This window comes from Aedes albopictus, chromosome 1 (assembly GCF_035046485.1).
Source record: "Aedes albopictus strain Foshan chromosome 1, AalbF5, whole genome shotgun sequence".
Classification (NCBI taxonomy): Eukaryota; Metazoa; Arthropoda; class Insecta; order Diptera; family Culicidae; genus Aedes; species Aedes albopictus.
In genome coordinates this window covers 235,815,388-235,840,440 of record NC_085136.1, presented here as the reverse complement: position 1 = coordinate 235,840,440, position 25,053 = coordinate 235,815,388, and the positions used below count along the sequence as shown (strand labels likewise).

Here is a 25,053-nt window from a genome sequence, read left to right as displayed (position 1 = left end):
AATTAACAACTTTTATTGTAATAATTGATTGTTTTCAAGTGTCTTTTGTTTTGGTAAACAAAATTTGCTTGACACTTCTAGTACCGCTACTGACGCTGTAAGGGCGTGGATAACTAGATGTTAGTCACACGAACAGTCACGACATTGGACTTCTGTAGCTAGTTATTGTAATCGCCGGACAGTTGGCAATTCTGATTTCCTGATATTCGACGCCTGTCATCCGTTAGTTGTGGGAGTGGATTGCTGTCATGCAAATAGAGCATTTCGCTGCAATTGCATGTGTATTAATTATTGTTTACAGATTTCTTGCTGTGTTAGTGTAAATTTTAACGATTTACTGTATCGCGTAAGCCTTCGATAGAAGAATACGGAGAATGCGGACAATACTTAACGAAGCAACGAGAATTTTCAGTGCAAAAAGCAATATCAATAGTTCACAATGCTGGAACTGTTCCATGCCAGGAACCAAGTTTTGTACAATAATTGGTGATAGTGTCCATCCATTTACGAGCTGTAGTGACAGGTAGTATGACCAGCACAGAGTCATACTCGCTTACTGGCAAAAAATAATTCCACCTATTCAATAGAGAATGGCAGCCCATGGTTTCCCGACGAAACTTGTTAGACTATTTCGTATTACACTGGATAGATCATAGCTATCTCCTCGCTTTGCTCTCGCGAATTCAGCTTTATATGGCCGCATCTAATAATGGATTCTGCTTTCTGCTTAGATTCGATGCAAAATAATTTTGAAGTGCATCGCGTTCCATTTTAGATTCTAGCTCTGAAACTACTCGACCGCGCAAGAACAACCAAACAGCTTCATTCTCACCTCAAATTTCGGTGCAAATTTTCACGCGGCTCCCTCGTCGCACGCTTGCACCGTAATTCATCGGTGTCGTTCCAGGTCGAACGCGCGTGTCATCGCGATTATTTATGGCAAAGAGGGAGGCGATGCATCCCCGCACCTAATCCGACCGAACTGCGCACCGCGACCACTGCTGCACGTGAAATATAGATGTCACCTCATTTGTTACCAGCATCGTCATCGTTATGAGCACGAGCTCACACGGAAGCACCTCTCGCGATTTTTATTGGCACCCGCCGCGGTTAAGTACCCTGGCCGATGCAAACATGTGTCAAATGAGAGAAAAAAAAATCAACGAGCGCACCCATCCGACAAGCAGTAAGTCACGTACGCGTTCGAGCTGCTGCTCCCTGTACGACACCGCACCGCACCGCGCCATCGTCCGTCATCAGAGATTGACCAAATCGCATTATAAACGCACTCATAAACTCGTAAATTAAATTTATGCTCCGTACGTTACTGCCGGCCGGGCCGGCTCTTCGTCTGGATCGTTTTCGGCTGATGACCGAACGGATAGCGACGATGGACTGACTGACTGTTTGGCGCGCTGCTCTGCTGGAATGAATTAATCAAGGTTTTACGTTTTACATGACTGCAATTTATACGTGACAGCACGCGTATTTTTATTGCGATTCAACCAGGACCAGGACGAGTTATAGCTTGGCGCAATTTTACACGGCTGACGGATTCAAGAGGATCCACATCGTGTTGGCACATGTCACAAGCGTTACGGGTAAACTAGTTCTTCAAAAGTTTCGAGTTTATCTTGATATATATTTTACAGTTTTCAATCCAACTAAGATTGCTTCTGACTTCACCAGCAACCATGTACGTTTTGCTAGAGTTGGTGATCAATACTATGCCATTTACATCAAAAGAAGCTTCACTTGCTATCAATTACTGGTCAATACATATTTGGATACTTGATGGGTCACAATTCGCTCCGTTGAATCTACATCGCGAAATGGAGGCATCCTTCTCCACGAGGCTCGGTCCAAATCGCTTCTTTTCACTTCAGCTTTCTTAACGGCTCCTTCGAGATTCTTCTTCTTCATTGTGGCTCTACGTCCCCACAAGGACTTGGCCTGCCTCCCTTCAACTTAGTGTTCCTAGAGCACTTCCACAGTTATTAATTGAAGGGCTTTTTTTGCCTGCCATTGCATGAATATTGTGAGGCAAGTACAATGATACACTATGCCCAGGGTGTCGAGAAAATTTTCCCGACCGGAACGGGAATCGAACCCGCCGTCTCCGGATTGGCGATCCATAGCCTTAACCACTAGGGTAACTGGAGACCCCCATGGAATCCACCGCTCAGAATTCGCGTCCTCTGGTTTTGGGCCAGCGTATCTCGTACCACACGGCGTCATTATGCAGTTCACTAGACCGAATTCCAACACGCGTAGGTTTATTCAAAGTTACAACTTGCCAGTTAATTTGCACCGAGACCAACGGCAACGATCCCAGCGAACAAAAAGGACTTGCGATTGGAAACTCGGTACGTGGAACTGCCGATCTCTCAACTTCATTGGGAGCACCCGCATACTCGCCGATATACTGAAGAATCGCGGGTTCGGCATTGTAGCGCTTTTTAGAGGTAATCATATCATCTACCAGAGCTGCGGCAACACACGCGAGCTGAGAACAGCTTTCATCGTTATGGGTGATATGCAGATGCGCGTGATCGGTAGGTGGCTGATCGACGAAAGAACGTGTAGGTTGTGGATCAAGGGCCGATTCATCAACTTCAGCATAACAAACGTGCACAGCCCACACTCCGGAAGCACTGATGATGACAGGGCTGCATTTTACGCGTAGCTCAAACGCGATTACGATCGCTGCCGAAGCAACGACGTCAAGATCATCATGGGAGATTTAAACGCTCAGGTAGACCAGGAGGAGGAATTCAGACTGAAGATTGGAAAGTTCAGCGCCCACCAGCAGACAAACGAAAACGGCTTACGCCTCATCGACTTCGCCGCCTCCAAGAACATGGCCATTCGTAGCACCTTCTTCCAGCACAGCCTCCCGTATCGTTACACCTGGAGATCACCACAACAAACGGAATCACAAATCGACCACGTTCTGATTGATGGACGGTACTTCTCCGACATTATCGACGTCAGGACCCATCGTGGCGTCAACATCGACTCCGACCACTATCTGGTGATGGTCAAACTGCGCCCAAAACTCTCCGTCATTAACAATGTACGGTATCGGTGACCGCCACGGTACAACCTAGAGCGGCTAATACAACCGGATGTCGCCTCAGCATACGTGCAGAATCTCGAGGCCGCGTTGCCAGACAAGGGCGAGCTCGATGAGGCCCCTCTAAAGGACTGCTGGAAGCACGCAGCGCGGGCGGTAATGCTGCAGCAGGGGACCGGGACCCGACAGAATGTCGAACGTTACAAAGAGCAGCGAAAACAGCAGACCCGCCTCTTTCGGGAGAATAAGCGCCGCCTGGAAGAAGCGGAGTGCGAAGAAATGGAACTGCTGTGCCGTTCCCAAGAAACACGGAAGTTTTACCAGAAACTCAACGCATCCCGCAACGGCTTCGTGCCGCGAGCCGAAATGTGCAGGGATAAGGACGGTGGCCTCTTGACGGACGGCCGTGAGGTGATCGAAAGGTGGATGCAGCACTTCGATCAGCACCTGAACGGCGTGGAGTACGTAGGCACGGGAGACCATGGCAGCCATGACCATGGAAACGACGACGACGCCAATGTAGCGATGAACGGAAATGAACCAACTCCCACGCTGAGGGAAGTTAAGGATGGCATTCATCAGCTCAAAACCAACAAAGCAGCTGGTAATTGGTATGGATGGTATCGCAGCTGAATTCATCAAGAAAGGCCCAGAAAAGTTGGCCACCTGTCTGCACCGGCTGATAATCAGGATCTGGGAAACCGAACAGCTACCGGAGGAGTGGAAGGAAGGGGTAATGTGCCCCATTCACAAGAAAAGTGACCATTTGGAATGTGAGAACTTCAGAGCGATAATCATTTAAAGTCCGCTTACAAAGTGCTGCGTCAGATTATCTTCCGTCGTCCTTCACCTAAAGTAAATGAGTTCGTGGGAAGTTACCAAGCCGGTTACATCGACGGCCGGTCAACAACGGACCAGATCTTCACCGAACGCAAATCCTCCTGAAATGCCGTAAATACCAGGCCCCAACGCACTACCTGTTCATGGACTCCAAGGCGGCATATGACAGTATCGACCGCACAGAGCTATGGAAAATCATGGACGAGAACAGCTTTCCCAGGAAGCTTACCAGACTGATACGAGCAACGATGGACGGTGTGCAAAACAGCGTAAGGATTTCGGGTGAAGTATCCAATTCATTCGAATCTCGAAGGAGATTGCGATAAGATGATGGACTTTCCTGCTTACTCTTCAACATCGTCTTGGAAGCTGTTATGCGATGAGCCAGACTCAACAGCCGTGCTACAATCTTCACGAAATCCGGCCAATTTGTCTGTTTTGTGAATAACATATACAGGGGATGGCCAAAATGTTTGGGATAGGCAACTTTTTTTTCTCTCACAAAAAAGTTCAACATGCTATAACTTTTCATAGAGTGCATCAAAAAATCTCAAATTTTGACTGTTTGTCAACCCACTATATGTGCATCATTGGTACAAATTTGGGCTTGATTGATTAATATTTCGCAAAGTTAGAACCGTTCGGGTAAAACACTATTTTTTAGGCAACTCATTTTTGAGCTATCATCTCTCGGAAACCAGTGAATCGAATTGAATGAAATTTTGAACGTACACTAACAATATGTAAATGCTTCACAAACTATTTAAACATAGGTACTTTTTAAACGTTGAACAAAGTTATCATGGATTGACACTTTTTGGATTTTTCTCGAAAAAATGTATTTTTTTTACATCAATGTCAATAAATTTTCGTGTTGATATCCAAAGATTTTCCACTTCTGTTCTCAAATTATCTCTAATCAGATATATTAGAGCCTATTTAGGTTGAAGGAAGAACACATTTAATAATTTTTGTGTGGTATTGTAAATTTGACTTATTTTCCTCTATATGGGTAAAAATTTCAACCCGATATAACTTAATTCGTCGTGAAAAAATATTACATTTTATAATGTCGTATTAAGTATCAATATATTGTTGATAAACGTTAAAAAATTCATTCAATTTGGTTCACTGGTTTCCGAGATATGACAGTTCAAAAACTAGTTGTCTAAAAAATAGTGTTTCATCCGAACGGTTCTAACTTCGCGAAAAATTAATCAATCGAGCCCAAATTTTTACCAATGATGCACATATAATAGGGTGACAAACAGTCAAAATTTGAGATTTTTTGATGCGCTCTATGAAAAGTTACAGCATGTTGAATTTTTTTGTGGGAGAAAAAAAGTTGCCTATCCCAAACATTTTGGCCATCCCCTGTATATTATTGTTAGAACATTTGGAACGATGGCAGAACTGTATACCCGCCTGAAACGTGAAGCAGCAAAGGTCGAGACATGGACCTGCAAGCACTCGGAGTTTTCGAGCGACGTGTGCTAAGGACGATCTTCTGCACTCTACGGTGAACCCGACATCCTGATAGTGGCTAAATCTGGACGGATACAGTGAGCAGGGCATGTTTCAAGAATGCCAGACAACAACCCTTCCTTTGCGGGAAGCTCAGATCGGGTTGCACGTGAGCATCAGTTCTTGATGTCTGCTAAGCAGTTGGGCGCGGGCGGGGTTGACCCTGCCCGCCTTCCGAGGGCAAAGGGAGTGGTGAGGACCACTGGGAAAACTGGCTAAGCGCCAGCATGCTACCGTGATGGACTCTCCAAAGCGAGTCATCGGTGTTCGTTGCTGCAGGCTACGCAGCTAACCTTTAGGGTGCGATGTACACTAGCCCCTCTCTGAAACAATGCCTTCTTGGTGGTTCCGGAGAGACGAAGGGTTTGGCGACCATAGGAATGTGTTTTAGTGGGTCGAGAAGAGAGTAGTCCTGGCTTTTACTACTGTTGAAGAAGACGGCCTTAACCCCACACTACCCTAACCTTCCTGGTAGAGTGTTTGTTGAGCAGATTTTCCCCCTATGGTTTGAAAGGAAAAAAAAAGACAACAACCCTGCAAAGTTAGAGTTTGCTAACCATCCGGTTGGTACAAGGAGGCGTGGAGAGCAGTGAGCACGATGGGTGTGATCTGGCGAGCGTTATGCGTGACCGACGCACAGTGGCCGGAAGCCGGACAAAACCTCAAAAATCGACTTCAATATTTTATTTATCTAATATTTTTCTTCCAATATAGATACTTCAACTAAGAAAACCCCAAATTTTCAAGTCATTTGGTCATAAATTGAGTCTTGTAGATTTTTTCAAAGTTGAGGTTTTGTGTGGTACTTTACCAGGGATTATTGTCTTTATTTTATGAGCATTCTTCATGACCTAGTTGTAAAACTTAGGAAGATTTGGATAATGTGACAATATTATTGGTGTTTTGGGTATGAATGACCATGCCATTTCGGGGTTTGTTTGAAATCCAATCACAAAATTATTATGTTTTTACAACATGCAAAAATATTGTCTTTTATGAAATTTTGGAGAATAGCTTCGTATTAAAGAGATCCAGTACTTGTTTAGGAAACATCAGAAAACAACGCCGTATCCCGGATCGGACGTACAATTTTGTCTAGTTTTTGGCTATATAGGTCACTGTTTGCGCATTTTTGCGCTAAGCGCGATTTTTTTTCTATTATGGCACAATATGGAGCCGCATAGTTGTGGAGGAAGTGATATTGTTTGAAGTTTATATTTATTCTTAACATAATTCAAATTGACATCAGAATACTAACAATTTAATGTAAACCTCATTCTAGTAAGAAACCTTCACTAAGTCAAATGGTCATAAGGGGAGGGGGAGGGGGTGTTTAAAAACTAGAAGGCCACAGCTCTAACATTTTTTTAAAATTTATTTTATTTTATTTATTTATTTTTTTTTGACAGAAAAACACAAGAAGGTGCGTGCTCCAGTTAAAAAGAGTCAGCTGGAGAGAAGGGGAGTGATGACTAAGAATGATTAAGCCTTTATTCACTTAGACGCTACCTACATCCCGCATTATTAAAGACCACCAAATATAACTAACTCTTTTATCTTTAAAAATGAAGACGAAAAACAATCGTGAAAAAAATGTAACAATAACTACAAACCATTCGGCGCCAACATTTCAAAAGGGCGTAACTGCATTTTGAAACAAACCACTCTTTCACATCTGTGGGTCATATTTTAAGTTTCCCACGAAATTCACAAACATTACTAGACAGAGAAATTGCTCTTCTTTCCTATACTGGCGGTGATTTGCATGGCGGCATTGAAATACGATCTACAGATGTGAAAGAGGGGTTTATTTCAAAATGCAGTTACGCCCTTTTGAAATGTTGGTGCCGCATTGCTCATTGGTTTTCTTAAACTGATCGTTTTTTGATTCCTCTCCTCTAGTTACAATTCCTCAAAAAGCTTAGAAGCAATCTCTTCAAGAACTTCTATCGTAATTTCAATATATAGTGACACAAATTCGTCGACACCTACGCGCTTCTTTTCTATACGCACATCGTTACAGTTTATAGCAGTAGTCATCTATAAAATATGGAAGGAATACACTGAACACATGTAAAACTTAAACTCGGACGAGCATATATGAAGTCGTTGAAACGAGATTTATGAAAAGCAGTTCAAATTTAATGCAGTTCACTATATGACACTATCTGAACCCATTTTAAATCGTTAATTTACCTCCGTGTACCCACCATAAAACTTCACGTGGTCTAGAGAGGGTCCCTGAGAATAGACCACGTCTTTTCAGCCAACATTGTGTGTATCTGAATTGATCCATTGACAGCAAACATAGATAATCGAAGTTTTCTAATGAGTTATATGATTTTATACATTTTGGACCACCCTAACAGCAAAAAATACACAATTATAGGTAATTTCAATGCCAATACATGATATAGGAACCCTCAAATAGAAAGGTTGATCAAAATCTACGTTCAAAAAACGCATCGTGTTAGCTTATTATCGATAACTTTTTACATGCCTCCCATAATCAGCAGATTTCAAAATTTTGAACCACCCTAATATAGTAAAATCAAAATATATGAATAGTTCCATATCAGAAATAGGTTTAGAGCACTGAAATCATCATAACCTATGAATTTTAGCCATTTCGGTTAACATTTGAGGTTTTGTCCGACCTTTGTATGGAGGCCCGCCACTGTGCGACGATGGAGATCTGCAGCTGCAAATCGAGTATGGCGGCAAATTGTTGATTCACTGTTACATATCATGAATTTGATGATGAACTAAATAAATAAATGAATGAATCTACTGGGTGTATATCGGATCATCAGGGAAACTGTACTTGTATAACTCTATAGTTGACAATGTACAGTATCTGCAGCGTTGCCATCGTCATGTTTGTGACCACTTCCCACGAATCGAACTCCAAGTTTGCCACGGATTTGAGCGCGAATAATCCATGATTCAGTCTTCCACTGTCGCGTCGCTGAATAACCTCCAGCGCCAATTACTAGCACATGTTTTATTTGGCCAGCAGCAGCAACTCCTTAATCTGCCCAATGCCTAATCAGGTATGTGCAATTTGTCTCCGGCGGGTAATGTGTTTTTTACGATTTTCTCACCTCCAAAAACGGCACGACCGCGCTCGAAAACAGGTGCGGTGATGCGTCCGTGTTACGCCCCGTGTGATTTGCATTCACACCCATTCGATCGTTAGAATCTATCCGGTTGGGTTACCGTGCCGAGGGACCACATCGATCAGCCCATCAATCACAGGTAGTAAGATTATTCAAACGTGAAGATAAGAGGAATCTCGAAATCAACGAAAACGTCAACTCCCAGAAATTACATAGCAGAATCGGAACAGTTTTACCCTATGGCACTGTAATCCGAACAAGGTGCGACCAAATTGGCAGCCGTTTATCAATTCCACCGAAGGTTATCGCGCTATGGCGATCGACTGTCGAAAATATGCGATCAATGTCGCAAATTGTTCGCGCCACTGTTAGTTAACCATTATTGCAATGAGACAAAGACAATTCGTAGAAAAATGAGCCCCAGACAGACAAGATGTGTGAATTTTATTCGGGGTTATACAATTTGACATTCAATAGTACATACGCACGTTTTGCGGCTTGCAGTAGGTAGCGATCGTATTTTCCAGCGGTATCAATGGAATAAAAACGGCAGTTTTGTACGCAGAATCGAAATAGATTTCCTCAAAGTTTGATCTGTTTGCAGTTGATTAATATGTAAATAGGACTTCCGTTATGGTAGCGTTTGAATTATTCATGAAATAATGTTGACTATTTTAAGTTTGTTATTTTTTTTAATATTCTATTCGAATCTTCACCGCGTTCTCTAAAACGAATACTATATAAGTTCGAGTTATGTCAACTGCAGTTTTTTATACCAAACGAAATTTGTAAGGTTCCAATCTTGTATTAACATTTGAAGGGTCAGATGGATTATATTGCTTGGAGCATGCTTATGGGTATTGAAAGTAACTGTTAGTTACTGTTAGTTCATAGGGTTGTTATTTGTAGAACGGATAGGCGTACTCTCCTTCTGTATCTGTTTCGCACTAATGAAATTCTTAGCAATAAAAGAAAAAAATTACGAATTAATTGGTGTTAGTCGATCGTTACTAGTGCTGTGAAGTCCAATCAAAACTAAACATATAAAAAAAACCTTTTAAAAAACAACAGGTAATGAAAAGGCAGGCCAAACATAAATGGTTAGGTAACTATCTACACGAGAGACGATAGACACTACGACCCTTGAGAAAGGCCAAAACCATTCGGCCGAAACGTCGGAAGAGTAGAAAACAATTCGTTCTCGACTTAAAGACTGAGAAAGCCATCCGAAACATCGAAAATGACGTCTGTTACGTCAAGTTGCTGTGTAGCATAATGTGGATGCCAAAAGAATAAACAGCTGAAGCCCATAATCCTCCTATGTTACCGTTAGAAATCTAGCACTAACCTGCGACTCATTCTACCGTTTCCAGGTCTTGGTCTCACCTCGGAGTACCTCAACGCTAGGAACGCCATAGCCGACCTGCATCCGGCGAGCTCCCTGGCCAGTGCGGACTTCCACTTCAGCATCGATGCCGCCAGTCGGCTCAACTCGCCTCGGCCCGGCAGCATACGGGCCAGCGTCAGTCGGAAACGAGCTCTCTCCACGTCGCCATACTCGGACTCGTTCGACATCAGCTCGATGATCCGTTACTCGCCGAACTCGTTGGCCTCGCTGGTGAATGCTTCGCGTAGTAGCAGTGCCAGTGGTTCGTACGGACACCTGTCGGCGAGTGCCCTTGCGCCGGCACTCGGCGTTCACGGTGGAATGCCTCCGCACTTGCAGCACTTGCTGAGAAGTAGCGGATTCCTGCACTCACTGCCCGGCCATCATCCTCCGACGGCCAGCATGTTCTCACTGCCTCCCCACCATCCACTGCACCCAGGGCATTCGTTAACCAAACCACAGGTAAGATTCGGAAACCGAAGCATCTTGAGGACAATCCCTAATTTGAACACAATTTCAGCAAATCGCCGACCTGTCAAGCAAGAAGCCAGAGCAACCCAGTTCGACGAATCAGGTGACTCGCGTCGAGGCGGATAGTGCCAGTAATGCCCAGCAGAAGAAGTCTCGTATCAAGCGGGAACCTTCCTCTGCGAACGTCCCACTGCACAAGGGAAGCCCTCCGCATGGCTCACCTATGATTACCTCCAACCATCAACTGAGTCCTACATCAACCCAAGGCATGACCAACGGAACCAACAGCATTTCAGCGGGAGCGACATCTACGACGCACCACCTCCACAGCAGTCGCCACCATCACCACATGAATGGGACCGGACCTTCCGGAGGTGGTGCCCACTCTGGCTTGAACCTAAGCCCGATGCACAACATGATGGACGGAGGCTGCGGACTCGGTGGTTCCAAGGTAGACTCAACGGATCCCAAGGACGAACCGGGAGATTTCATCGAGACTAACTGCCACTGGCGGGACTGCTCGCTGGAGTTCAACACCCAGGACGAGCTGGTCAAGCACATCAACAACGATCACATCCACGCGAACAAGAAGTCGTTCGTGTGTCGATGGGAAGACTGCTCCCGGGAAGAGAAACCGTTTAAGGCCCAGTACATGCTGGTGGTGCACATGAGGCGGCACACCGGCGAGAAGCCCCACAAGTGTACGGTAAGTTGACAGTGAGGTCGGTTCCACGACTTCGGATATTGAAGACACTCTTTTGTACATTTACAGTTTGAGGGTTGTTGCAAGGCGTACTCTCGTTTGGAAAATCTGAAAACTCATCTGAGGTCGCATACGGGTGAGAAGCCGTATACGTGCGAGTACCCGGGCTGCAGTAAAGCGTTCAGCAATGCTTCCGATAGGGCGAAGCACCAGAACCGAACTCATAGCAATGAGGTAAGTGTTGCTTATCTAGGGAACTTTCGGAACTTTTAACGTTTATTCAAAACCATTTCCAGAAACCGTACGTCTGCAAAGCTCCAGGATGTACCAAGCGTTACACCGATCCGAGCTCTCTCAGGAAGCACGTCAAAACGGTCCACGGGGCTGATTTCTACGCCAACAAGAAGCACAAGGGCAATGGGCACCACCATGGACACGGTGGAAGTGGCCATGGCGGAGATGGAGGAGATGACGGAGAAGGCTCCAACCACATGTTCGATGGTAGCCCGAGAAGTGAGGACATGCAGAGCGGTAAGACGACCAGCATGAGCAGTCCTAGCATCAAGTCGGAATCGGACGTCCACTCGCCGGGACAACCACCGATCAACAGCCCGATGTCGATTTCGGCAATGACGGCTGGGCTGGTCGACGACTACGACGGAAGCAGCATGCAACTGGGTAGTCTTGGAGCTATCGACGATCCTGCCTGGCCTTATGTGGATGAAGATCTTGAGGTGAGTGCAATTGGGGTTGGGGTAAGTGAGAGCTCACTTACTGATGAAGATTTTTCTAAACAGGTTGCCGACTTGCCGTACGTCCTACGGGAAATGGTGGATATGGGTGGACCCACGGCAGCCACTGCTACAGCTGGAACCCGTAGTAGTAATCCGAGGAATCGTTTCAAGAGTCGCATCAACATCAAGGGATCTCTGATGAGCAATCCGCTGTCCAACATCCCCGAGATGAACGCGCACAACCGAAACCTTAGTCTTGGTGAGCTGAATCGAAGAATCACCGATCTCAAGGTGGAACCTGGAACAACTCCTCCACCGCAACCATCGCCGATCTCCAACAAAAACTGCCTAACGGACCTGGGTAATTTGAGACCTCCAGGATCAGGTCCGTCCTGTACCAATACGATGATGACCAACGCGTACCTCAACCCGGGTCAATTGCGCCGGGACAGCAACAATAGTACGACCAGCAGCTCCTACTACAGCATGCGGTCAGCGGACATCAGCCGTCGAAGCAGTCAAGCTTCACAGCAGAGTTCCATCTCCACGATGCGTCCCAGCAGTTACTACAACTCGTCCTTCTACGACCCCATCTCACCGGGAAGCTCCCGGCGGTCAAGTTCCATGTCTACTGCCACTACCGGCGGTCAAAGCTTACCACCGCCTCCGTCCTCGCATTTGATCTCGACGCATCTACAGCGATTCAACACTCAGAGCTCGATGGGTCATAACCATGGTCATCCGGCAGCCGGAAGCTCACGACATTCGATACCGAATAACATGAGCGGAGGCAGTTACTACCACCAGCAGCAAATGCTAGGTCATATGGATAGAAGGATGTCTGAACCGGTCACTGGAAATCCGCACGCTGGTCATTATGGAGCAGCATCGGGAATGGGTGGACGGCCTAGCTCAACGGTCCCCAAGAGCAGTACGGTCACCTCCGGAGCTTCCAATGCCCCTTCAGCGAAGATTTCTTCACCTGCTGCCAACAAGCTTCACCCAAATCAGGAAGTGGTTCTGGACGAAGTTGAAGAAGATGAAATGGTCGAAAACAAGCTGGTCATTCCAGATGAGATGCTACAGTACTTGAACCAGGTAGCCGATCAAGAGAGCAAGGTGACTGTTCAACAAGGAATGTCTACGCCAAATTCGGCAACTGCTCCAGCGGATACTTGCGCCTGGAATCCAAACGAAAATTCCCCTTCGGGTTACTCGGGAGGAATGTCCTCGCGACCCCAACCCCCCTCAACGGCTAGCTTCAGTCAACCGCAATCGACACTGAATAAAGTCCTGATGAGCCCTCAGTCCCAGTACAGCAACGACGATTGCAGCATGATGAGCAACGTGATGTCCCCGCAGACTCCTCAAACCCAGATGATGTCACCGATGATGCCTTTTGAGAGTGCCGGTCCTCTTACCCCTTCCAACTACGGTCCTCAACCGCAACCACAACCTCAACGACCGACTCCTCCCGTCCAGTGCCAGGTTCAGAATTTCAACAGTCAGAACTTCAACAACAACTTCTCCCAGAATCAACCACCGCCACTTCGACAAATAGCCTGCTCGAATCTGATCGGTTACTTCCATCGAACGGACCAGAGTGCCCACCACTGTTGCCTGGCCATGATGATGCAAGGTTCCCTCCACATCAACCAACCTTCCGGATCCTCTGCGCCCACTTCCAACCCCCCTCAACAGTACAAAAATCCATTCAGCTACAACACCCCCAACAACTTCCCACCCTGTCAGCAAACCCAGCAACCTGTCCAGCCCCAACAGCCTTCGAATCAAGTGGACGTAGAAATCCAGTGCGGAGACATCAGTCAATCGCAGCTGTCACCTCCGGTCGTAACTAATCCTGCCAATCCTTCCCCGTCGACCCCACCATCCCAACCACAGCCCGCTCCGAAACCCATGGAAAGTAGCTTACAAACCCCTCCTCTCCCCTCGACACCGACTGGATTCGGTGAGTCACCAGCAGCCCCTCCGGCTCCAATCCCAACCGTCGCTCCACCAGCAGCGCCCGCGGCGGCGGCGGCGTCCGGCACCATGGGTTCGGACACCTACCAGCGTACGCTCGAGTACGTCCAGAACTGTCAGAACTGGGTCGAGTCCGCGGCGGACATGGTCAGCAGCAGTACCCACCCGACGACGGGTGCAGCGGCCACCGGAACCACGAACCCCACCACGGTTCCCCCAGTGCCGGTGGTGCCCTCCCCCTCCTCCAACCTGGTGATCAACGACATGGACACCTCGCTCAACTCGTACTTGAAGGAGGATCGCTACCTGCAGATGATTCAGTGAGAAGTGTTTCCGAAGCGACTTCGACAATTAGATAAATTCTGTTTCGTTCTTCCACAGGCTCTCATTGATTGAGGCAAACTATTTTTTTTTTCTGTTTTGAACCGTGTAAGGTCGAATTAAGTTGTTTTCTGTGCAGTACCTAACTATCATTAGCATCGATAGTTTTCCTAGTGTATTTTTCCATGTTGATAACAATAAATTAAATATGATTTACGTTAACCCACCCCATGCGTCCTTCAAAACTTTTGAAAATTTGTATTGAAGGGATACAAAAGCTGGCTTTTTCTGAAAATCAAACTGCTAAATTTTATTATTTTTATTTGTTTCTACAAGAAAAATGAAACTTGCATCGGCCTTATTCACGTAAATTTTGACTTAAATTTAATACTGCACTCAACAAGTGTAATGCTCTCTGTTATCGAGTATGTAATGTTTAATGTGCAACCCCAACATGTAATACTGAATGCGGTCTGTAATGCTAGTGCGTGATTATTATACAAAAAAAAAACGCAAAACGACCTTACACGGATTCGAAAAATAGGTTTTTGTTTTTCTTTTTAATTACTCAGCCTAGGTTAGCTTTAAGTGTTTTGGTTATAAGTGAAAGTTTCTTCTCAGTGATCGCAAGCCGTATATATTTTAGAATTTTTTAACAAAAAAAAAGCGTGGAATGAACATAACGATTTCACTCAGTGTGCATGTGTAGAAAATTATTCGTATTATAAATAAATCCGTTCGATAATGTGCGCATTTCCTAGCCATGTAAGATTCAGAGTTTTGAGACAACGATGAGAACAAAGACGATAGATTTCCTGTAGTTTTTCTTTGTGTTTATACATTTTTTGAGGGTTTTATTTCAGATGATAAGATAGTAAAACACTTAATGCAAATAAGTGTGTCATTTACTTAATAAAGACGGTAGGTGACTGTAATTATACATATAACTAGATGAAATATATTTCAAAAACTAATGTACGAAATGAATATTTTCGTTATGGAAAACAATTCAAACTCGATGTGACATTACTTTTAAGCAAGTGCGTATGATTGATAATGATGAAGGAAACTTCGAATGAATCCTTGATTGAATAAGTGGAAATAAGTTATCGAACTCGTAGAATTTAGTGAGTATGGAGACAGAAGTGAAATTATTTTGTACTGTAAAGAAATTTGTTCATTCGTTTATTTTCTTTTCCACTCGACCCTAAAGTGCTATTATACTTGTATAGATCTGTCTCGATCAGTAGTGAAGTTAAGAGAGATTCAAGACAACATAAGATGAATAAAGAATTGGTTATGTCCTAATAAAACAATGTTGCTCACTATTTCTTCTATGTTTCGAAAGCCTTTTGATCTCTAACCGTAGAGCTAGTGTAGTGTAGTGTAGTCGTGTAAGGGCTTTTAATCCGAAAACCCCTCCTTTTGCGCATGTGAAATTTGTGGAAAATGAAATTCTGGAAAATCCTAGAAGTCCACAAGAAATCTCAGAAAAAAAATTGTTGAGGAATCTCAGAAAAAACTTCTTGGAGAATTTCAAAATAAATGTCATAAAAATCAGGACACATCTCAGGAAAAACTTTAAGAAAATCTCCAAGAATTATAGCAGAAGAAAGTTCGAGTGAATCCCATGTTTGGAGGAATTACAAAAGCATATTCAACAAATCACATAAAAAAACTCCAGCAGAAGTTTCTTCTTGAGGAATCCCGGAAGGACCTTCTGGAAGAATCCCAAAGAAAATTTATGCAAGAACCGCACAAGAAATTCCCGAATAAAAAAATCAGAAATATTTCCAGGGTAAATCCCAGCACGAAATTTACGAGATTACTTGAGGTCTTCTTGAGGAAACTGAGAAGGAACTTCCACAGCAATCTCATTAAAATATCTGGAGGATTCCCGAGAATCTCCGAAAAAAAATCAGAAGGATCTCGAGAAGAAATGCCAGAAAAAAAGTTTAAAAGAAACTCCGGAGAGCACTTCTTGAAGGTTATCACGACGAACTTTTGGAGCAATCCCGGAATGAACTTCTGAAAAACAAAAAAAAATCAGAATAAACTGCATGACGAATGCCTATAGAAAGTCCAGGAAAAATCTTGGAAAAAAATCCTCGAGTAATCTCTGATTTTTTTTTTTTGAAAAAACAGCAAGAGGAAATTTTAGGAGAGATTTGAGAAGGAATTCCTGAAATATCTCCAGGCATTCCTTGAGGAATCTTTCATGGAACTGCTGTAGGAATCCCAAGAGAAATACCTGATGAGCTTCTTGAAAGAATTCCGAAAAAAAGCATCAGAAGGGCCTTTAAAGAATCTCTAGAGGATTCCTATGAGTGATTCTCGATTGTCTGCAAAAGGTGCCTTGAAAAATCATTGGTGGAAGTGAATAACCAATAAAGAGCTACTTTAAGATTCTCAGAAGGACCTTCTGGGGAAATATCAAAAGAAGATTCTGGTGGGATTCCAGAACTAATTCTTAAAAAAAAATCTGGAGGAAACTACTGGAGTATTTTTTATCTTCATTAGCTCGGTACTAGCTCATCTTGGGACCCACGGCGTTAAGGCCCTTCCGAAGGAAAACCCTACATTTTATTAGTTTGTCGGGAGTCGGATTCAATCTCAGGTCCTAGGCGTGTGTTCTAATCATCACACCAGGTCCACTCCACAACCACTGGAATAATTCAAAAAAAAAAATCCTGGAGAAATCCCAGTAGGAGCTCCAGCAGAAATTTCAGAAAGAACTTCTAAAGGAATCTTAGAATGAAATTGTGGAGAAATTCCAGGGGAAACCCTAAAAAATCCGAGAAGAAATTCCAGGAGGAATATCACTTTCAGTTGTAAGGGCGTGGATTTTCAACATGACAGGTGACGGGTCCGATTCCGGGTCGGTTCAGGATTTTTTCGTAAAGGAAATTTCCTCGACTTCCTTGGGCATAGAAGAGTATATTCATGCCAGCCGGCTGCAGCCATGCACACATGCAAAATAGTCATTGGCAGAGGAAGCTCTCACCTGATTACAGTGGAAGTGCGCATGGAACACTAAGCTAAGAAGGAAATTTTGTGACGATGAGGGTGGTCTCTGTATCAACAAGTTTGTCTCTCGGGAAAGTGCTATCGAACATCGATGAGTACAAGCAGAACATCACGAACATGCGAGTATTGGCAAAAAAAAAACAACATGCTCGTCTTTATGAGGAGCTGTCTGATTGTAATTGGGTTTTTAAATTAAGAAAAATGTATCGATTTTTTGATTTTATACGAAAGAGCACCTTTTTCTGAGCCACTATGATTTTTTTCAGATTTTTAGAACTTTTTTTTGGTACCTAAAATCAATTTCAAAGAGATTTTTTTAAATCACCTTTTGACAGCTGGGTAACTGTTTGACAGCTCCACCCAGTACAAAATGCGACGAGGGGTGATTCTAAATGGCGCAGCAGTTCTTTTAAACAAACACGAAAGTTTGTTTTTGCGGCTGTGCAGTCTTTAATGAAAGCGTTGATTCTACCTAATCTTCGCCAACGTTTCGGTCCTTGGATCGGTTCATCTTCAGGACCTATTTTAATAAAATTCCATTTAAATTTTATAACTATACAATTTTGGGACTTCACAAATTATGTACTCGATTCTAATCAACTTTGGTCAAAAAATGAAAATCTTGTTTCGGTGTGTCAGTTTCGAGAGGGTTACAGCTGGTTGGATGGTCTATTGTTATACAAGGGGTTGATACTTGGAGTGAGATTATTCAAGATAGAGCTATCAATGTCTCGCGCATATCATGTGGGGGTGGTTTGGTGCGAATCTTGGATACATATGGTCTAACAAAGCCAAAACAAAACACGAACAAAATCAGCTCATACTACAACGGCTACAGCAAAACAACTACCCAAAGCCGCTGATAAATAGATTGCTGCATCGTCAACCTCCGCCTCGACAACCTGTTCCAGCTTCATCTTCACATAACAGATATGGAGCCGATCCAATGCCGAACGCTTCCGTATGTACACATTCTTTCATCTATGATCAGCAAAACCTTGCAAAACAAAATCCCATCGATCAGAGTCACACCACGAAACACCAACCAGTAGCTATACCCCAACCCCAAAGATCCGTGTTCGAAATATCCTGCCAAAACTGCCGTTCCTGTTACGTGGGAATGACAACCACCAGCCTTCAGAAGATTAACTGCAACAAGGACACCAATACCATCAACCAGAAATCCAACACCTCAAGGGCCGTACTGCTCTCGTGGAGCACTGCATCGACCACCAACACGGATTCGACCTAACAAACTTAAGAATAGTACATCACACGTTCAAGAGATCGGCACTCCCGATTCTCGAAATGCGTCATAGCAACAAATCCACCATCAATAGACGCACAGATACAGACAATCTAAACAGATCATATAGCAATATTATACACACACTGCAAAAACCTGTTAGAGATCTCCCTCAAACCAGCCATAGCAATAACAACAAAACCAGCTATAGCAATAGCACCAAAGATATGCGTAAGACAATAATAGCTCTATCTTGATTAATTCACTCTAAGTATCAACCCCTTGTATAACAATAGACCATCCAAAATCAGCTGTAACCCTCTCGAAACTGACACACCGAAACATTTTTCATTTTTTGACTAAAGTTGATTGGAATCGAGTAAGTAATTTGTGAAGTCCCAAAATTGTATAGTTATAAAATTTAAATGGAATTTTAATAAAATAGGTCCTGAAGAAGGTCCCATCCAAGGACCGAAACGTCGGCGAAGATTAAGTAGAATCAACGCTTTCTTTAAACAAATACTTCCCATATGAAACTAACATTGCTTCCACACCTTCTTATCTTCCCAACTATTACATGTTGACTACCAACTTTCGGATCAGATTTTTGTTGAAAAAGTCTTCTCATTCGGCCCCAGGTCAAGACGGGATCGCATATAGTTCCTTGAAACTATTAGGCGCTGAAGTGAGAGATTCCTTTATTCTGGATATGAACCATATCTGGAGATTAGGCATTGTGCCGGAGAATCTCAAATCCATCAAGGTTGTAGCAATTCCCAAACCGGGGAAGGACCCAGAATCCATTGGAGGAGTTAGACCTCTGTCTATGAAATGGGCGGCCATCATGAGAAGGATGTTCAGCGGGTCAATGGCCAAAGGTTCGAGGTCAACGAGCTTGAATCCAACAGATCATTAGCCTGGTGATCTTCAGAGCCAACAGTCGAAGTTTTGAAAAGTTATTAGAAGCAAAACTTATTTAGAGAAAAGTACAGGGGGTGTCCAAAATGTTTGGGATAGGCAACTTTTTTTTCTCTCACAAAAAAGTTCAACATGCTATAACTTTTGATTGAGTGCATCAAAAAATCTCAAATTTTGACTGTTTGTCAACCTATTATATGTGCATCATTGGTACAAATTTGGGCTCGATCGAATAATGTTTCGCAAAGTGAGAACCGTTCAGGTAAAACACTATTTTTTAGACAACTCATTTTTGAGCTGTCATATCTCGGAAACGAGTGAATCGAATTGAATGAAATTTTGAACGTACACTAACAATATGAGAATGCATCACAAACTAATAAAACATGGGTACTTTTGAAACGTTGAAAAAAGTTATCATGGATTGACACTTTTTGGGTTTTTCTCGAAAAAATGTAATTTTTTTACATCAATGTCAATAAACTTTAATGTAGATATCCAAAGATTTTCCACTTTTGTTCTCAAGTTCTCCCTAATCAGATATATTCGGGCCTATTTAGATTGAAGGAAGACCACATTAAGTAATTTTTGTGTGGTATTGTAAATTCAACTTATTTTCCCCTATATGGGTAAAAATTTCAACTCGGTATAATTTAATTCGCCGTGTGAAAATATTACATTTTATAACGTCGTATTAAGTATCAATATATTGTTGATAAACGTTAAAAAATTCATTCAATTCGGTTCACTGGTTTCCGAGATATGACAGTTCAAAAATTAGTTGTTTAAATAATAGTGTTTTACCCGAACGGTTTCTTCTTCGCGAAAAATTAATCAATCGAGTCCAAATTTGTACCAATGATGCACATATAATAGGTTGACAAACAGTCCAAATTTGAGAATTTTTGATGCACTCTATGAAAAGTTACAGCATGTTGAATTTTTTTGTGAGAGAAAAAAAGTTGCCTATCCCAAACATTTTGGCCACCCCCTGTATGTATCCGTCAAAGGATGCCAATTCTTAGTGGAATTAAAAGGAACAGTACTCAATTCTCTTTTTTTACTTACTTAGGTATTCCACTAACACGCCCAGGTTCAGCATCATCATTATGGAACTAATTCACATATGATACATTCTTAGAAGGCGTCGAAACGTTGTAACGTCACGGTATTCTCAATTTAGTTGAAAATCGGAGTTTTTGATCAGCGAAGTTGGATTTTTCTCCAAATCCATGCATCGGACCTAACTTCGGAAGTGGTGCGCTGTATAGTAAACCTGGTCCGTTATACAACGCATCACTTCCGAAGTTAGGTCCGACGCACGGATTTGGAGAAAAATCCAACTTCGCTAGTCGAAAATTCCGTGATTCAACTGCACGGAAAATATAATGTGTCATATTACACTTCACCTTCCCCGTGTCTGTGGGCGAAGGGTGCAAGGACGGGCAAGCGAGCGCGCGCGGAGCAAGCTTGACTTGCTACAGGACCGTACTGCGTTGGTCGGCGGTCAACTACAGTACTGACTATCAAAATCAGCTGCTGCCTATTATTACTCCAAATGATAATCAGACAGCAGGATAGAGAAATGAAGGGGATGGTGATCACAGAGGCTGTGCTCTGCCTCGTAAGGTATGCACACAGCAAAATCTAGCCACCGCATTTTGGATAGAAATTTCTCTATTTTCAACGAATCGTGGCAATCTCTGGCGCAAATGAAAGCTTATTGTGTAAGGATTCGAAAAATATTTACTTCGGGATATATTTTGACATTGTGTTTAAAATAGAGTCAAGGGAACAAGAAGTCCTCGAAAAGTTTTTGCACAAACGTGCTGAAAATCTGACAATGTACATTGAAGCGACCGTCCCCGCAGACCTAAGTTAGCTTTCAAGTATTCGGTTCTATACATCGTTATTGTGCGTTTAGCACTAAATTGATTTCCGAAAAAACTTCATCGACTTCCGCTGCCTTTCCTATGCGTTAAACATAACGTCGGAAGTAGTGCGCTGTACAGTAAATCTGGTTTTCTATACAGCGCACTACTTCCGACGTTATGTTTAACGCATAGGAAAGGCAGCGGAAGTCGATGAAGTTTTTTCGGAAATCAATTTAGTGCTAAACGCACAATACAACCTGGAAAGGTTGCAGATCAACTTAAGAGTAAGAAAAAATCGAAGTTTGGCAAGAAATACATAGTTTGGTCAACAATATGAATTTGTGGTTTGAAAAAACCGAACTTTTAGAAATACATGTACAGCAAATCATCTTTTTCACTACGAGAAATGTCGGGAAAAATGGCTGGCACCCCTTATTCAAAAGCTTAGATATTGTGTATTGATTTGAATTGATTTTTGTCCCCTGTTTTTGGCGGAGAATGCTTGCGTTTGTATGCAGAAAACTATGTAGACATTGTACTGCATTTTTCCAAAAAACGTAAAATCTCATGCACTTCAAAACTCAACCCAATTGAAAAATATTTAGTAACCGTGAATTGGAACCTTCAAAAAATGTCAAGAACGACAGCTTTCATCGAAATATAAGATTGATTTTGACACAAAGGTGGTAAAAATCTCTTGGCATGCGGTCGAAGGTACTGTGCAAAACTTTACGGAAGGACTCAAGCTCAAAACTCGAGATGACGGATATAACAAGTCAAATCAGCAATGTCTTGATGTTGATTTAAAGTAAATTAATGCTTTTTACGATGAATTGCTTTTGGTTTGGGAACAAGTTGAAATGAATTATTACTGCTTGATTTTCTTTGGCCAGATTTTGCTGTGCGCATACCTTATATTGTTCTGCACACGATCGGTTTGAGTGGCTATCATCGCAAATAGGTAAGGGCAATCAATAGATACTGTTGTTGTGAAATAGAGATGCTGGACTAGCAAAGTATTGTTTCGCATTTCTGGACAACGATCACCACATGATGCTATTTTTTTTGTTTGTGGTGTCGTCAGGCGACTGGTTAAGACCGGTTACGGTCCATCTCGCCAATGATGCTATTTATAGTCCAACAGATATTATAATTCGTGATCGCCGTATTGCATTGAATCGATGGGATGATCATGCAGTGGATATAGAGTCGTACAGTGGGTTCAGATCATTAATCGTGGGGGTCAAAATAGATTATGACTACGTTCACGTTAGGTGTGAACAGACAACATGATCGGTGCTATTCAGCTCCAGTTCTCTTGTATCACTTTAATAATAGCAGTTTTACCCACACATATTTAAATTTCTTTGAGTTATTTGAAATACTCATGAGACACAAATGGTCGGCGTTAAGTCAGAGGGGACCAAGTAACAAAATTGACGAAAATTAGATTTTTGGGGCATTTGAGTAAGAATTACTTAAGCTACTTGGAACATTCATCCAATTTTCTTAATGTTACAATTAACTAGAGTTATGGCACAATTTTCTTTTGATTGAACTGGAAAACCCGATTATAGTATGCAGTCAAAGTGGACCATATGCTTGATGTCAAGGGAGTTGAAAAATGTGTATTGGTTTAAATCCAATAAATAAAATAATTTATCATCAAAATGTGATACGTTTCTGAATCGTATGACTCCCTAACGCATTTTTTGATGATTGTTGATCAAGAAAGCACGTGAAATTCCATTTTATTATGGTCAATATTGTATTTTACAGACCATCGTGTTGAAGCATATTGTGGCATTTCGCGTGCAGACAGAGTGGACCATGTGTCTCTAAGAAAAATAGTTGAAATTATTTCATTCTTCGTAAATCGTTCCACTTAAAAATATGTTTGTTTAACAGCTGTTGGGCATCATATTGAAATGTACCAAAACCCGTTTCATGAAGAAATTGATTTTACCGAGTATTTAAGAATTGTGTACTTGGTTCACTCTGTCTGAACGAATTTTTGAAAAATGCCAGTCCTCTGAATAAATTATTATGAACTGTGTAACTACAATATTTCAAAAACGTACCGAACTATGAAAATACATTCAAATGTTGTTAACTATTAAATGTTCAAGTTTAGGATTCCTAAATAGCCCATTGATTGACTTTCCTTCATGTGATATTGAACTGTTGTACTTGGTCCACTCTGACTGAACATAAAAATTGAAAATGGTAATCAACAGTGTAATAACAGAAACATCAAATTTCAAACTTCCTGCTCACATTATACACTACTCCTGTTAACTGCTGTCCTACTTGTGCATTATTTTTTTCATCAATTATGTAGAAACTTGAGTGTGAACTGTAGTTGGTTGAAGGTTTTCTAAAACCCGTTCAGTCAGAGTGGACTAAGTACAATCAATTACTTAGTAATTTCTCGGTTTCAAGCTTTATTTAATGTGGTGCCTCGGATTCACAGAGTCACCCCGGGTGTTAGGGCTTATAAACCGAAAGCCCCTCCTTCTGTGCATGTGCCTGTTCTTATCCTGATGTTGAGGAATCTCAGAAGAAATTTGTGGAAAAAAAAACTCTGGGTAATCCTAGAAGTCCACAAGAAATCGTAGAAAAAAACTCGTTGAGGAATCTCAGAGAAAATGTCTTGATGAACCCTAATAAATCTCAGAAAAAAATTAGCATAGATCTCTGAAAAAAGAAGAAATCTCAGAAAAAAAAACTCCTTGGCGGATCTTAGAAAGAATTTCTGGTGGAATCCTAGAAAACAAAATCAGGACACATCTCAGGAGAAACTTTAAAGAAAATCCTCAAGAATCATAGCAGAGAATTTGAGAGAATCCCAGAAGAAATGTTTGGAGGAACCACAAAAGCATTTTCAATAAATCACATAGAAAACTCCAGCAAAAGTTTCTTCTTGAGAAATCTCGGAATCACCTTCTGGAAGAATCCCAAAGAAAATTTATGCAAGAATCGCACAAGAAATTCCTGAATAAAAAAAACAGAAATATTTCCAGTAAATCTCAGCAGGAAATTTACGAGAAATCACAGAAGAGATCCCAGAAAACACTTCTTGAGGAAACTGAGAAGGAACCTCCAGAGCAATCTCATTAAAATATCTGGAGGAATCCCGAGAATCCCCGAAAAAAATCAGAAGGATCTGGAGAAGAAATGCCAGAAAAAAGTTCAAAAGAAACTCTGGAAAGCACTTCTTGAAGGTTGTTATCATGACGAACTTTTGGAGCAACTCCAGAATTAAGTTCAGAAAAAAAAAATAGAATAAACTGCATAAAAGAATTCCGAAAAAAAAAACATCAGAAAAGCCTTTAAAGAATCTCTAAGAGGATGCCTATGAGTAATTCTCGATTGTCTGCAAGAGGTGCTCTGAAGAATCATTGGTGATTAGCGAAGTCATGGTAGATCCTATAGATCATAAACAACCAATTCTAGAGTAGTTTGGATGACATAGATCACCCAAGTTTCTAGCAAGTACTTTGAGGCTTACTGAGTACCGTAGACTATGTTCCACGATCATCATCGTGTTCGTGTATGAAATTTGTTTTAGTATAAGTACTGGATTTGCGATACAAACTTCGGAGTGTTTTGGAGACCTTAAAATAGTTTTGGGATGAAAATTTTACCAGAGTTTGTGATACATTCCTTAGCGAGGATTAGTAGAAACTGTAAATAATCAGCAAAATGATTAAATTTGAGAAAAAAAAAAATGAAGCGATTGCCAAAAATACGGAAAACACGTATTTTTGGCTCCCTTCAAATGGAGAAAGGGTGTAAAAGGGAGAGGTACCATGCATTTTTTAGCACAA

The 25,053-nt window shown here is 42.3% G+C and overlaps 1 protein-coding gene and 1 long non-coding RNA gene across 4 annotated transcripts in view; one reads left to right on the top strand and one right to left on the bottom strand.

Moving 5' to 3' along the window:
* Nucleotides 1-15,141, top strand: part of LOC109399837 (transcriptional activator cubitus interruptus) — a 409,162-nt gene extending 394,021 nt beyond the window's left edge. For all 3 annotated transcript variants that reach the window (XM_029873839.2, XM_029873840.2, XM_029873842.2), the window contains exons 3-7: nucleotides 9,933-10,408; nucleotides 10,467-11,123; nucleotides 11,190-11,354; nucleotides 11,417-11,854; nucleotides 11,918-15,141. In XM_029873839.2, the coding sequence (XP_029729699.2) occupies nucleotides 9,933-10,408; nucleotides 10,467-11,123; nucleotides 11,190-11,354; nucleotides 11,417-11,854; nucleotides 11,918-14,161 (3,980 nt within the window). In that variant the 3' untranslated portion in view covers nucleotides 14,162-15,141. The remainder of the gene's footprint in view (nucleotides 1-9,932; nucleotides 10,409-10,466; nucleotides 11,124-11,189; nucleotides 11,355-11,416; nucleotides 11,855-11,917) is intronic.
* Nucleotides 1-25,053, bottom strand: part of LOC134285528 (uncharacterized) — a 374,077-nt gene that overhangs the window by 64,605 nt on the left and 284,419 nt on the right. The gene's annotated exons all lie outside the window — the stretch shown is intronic.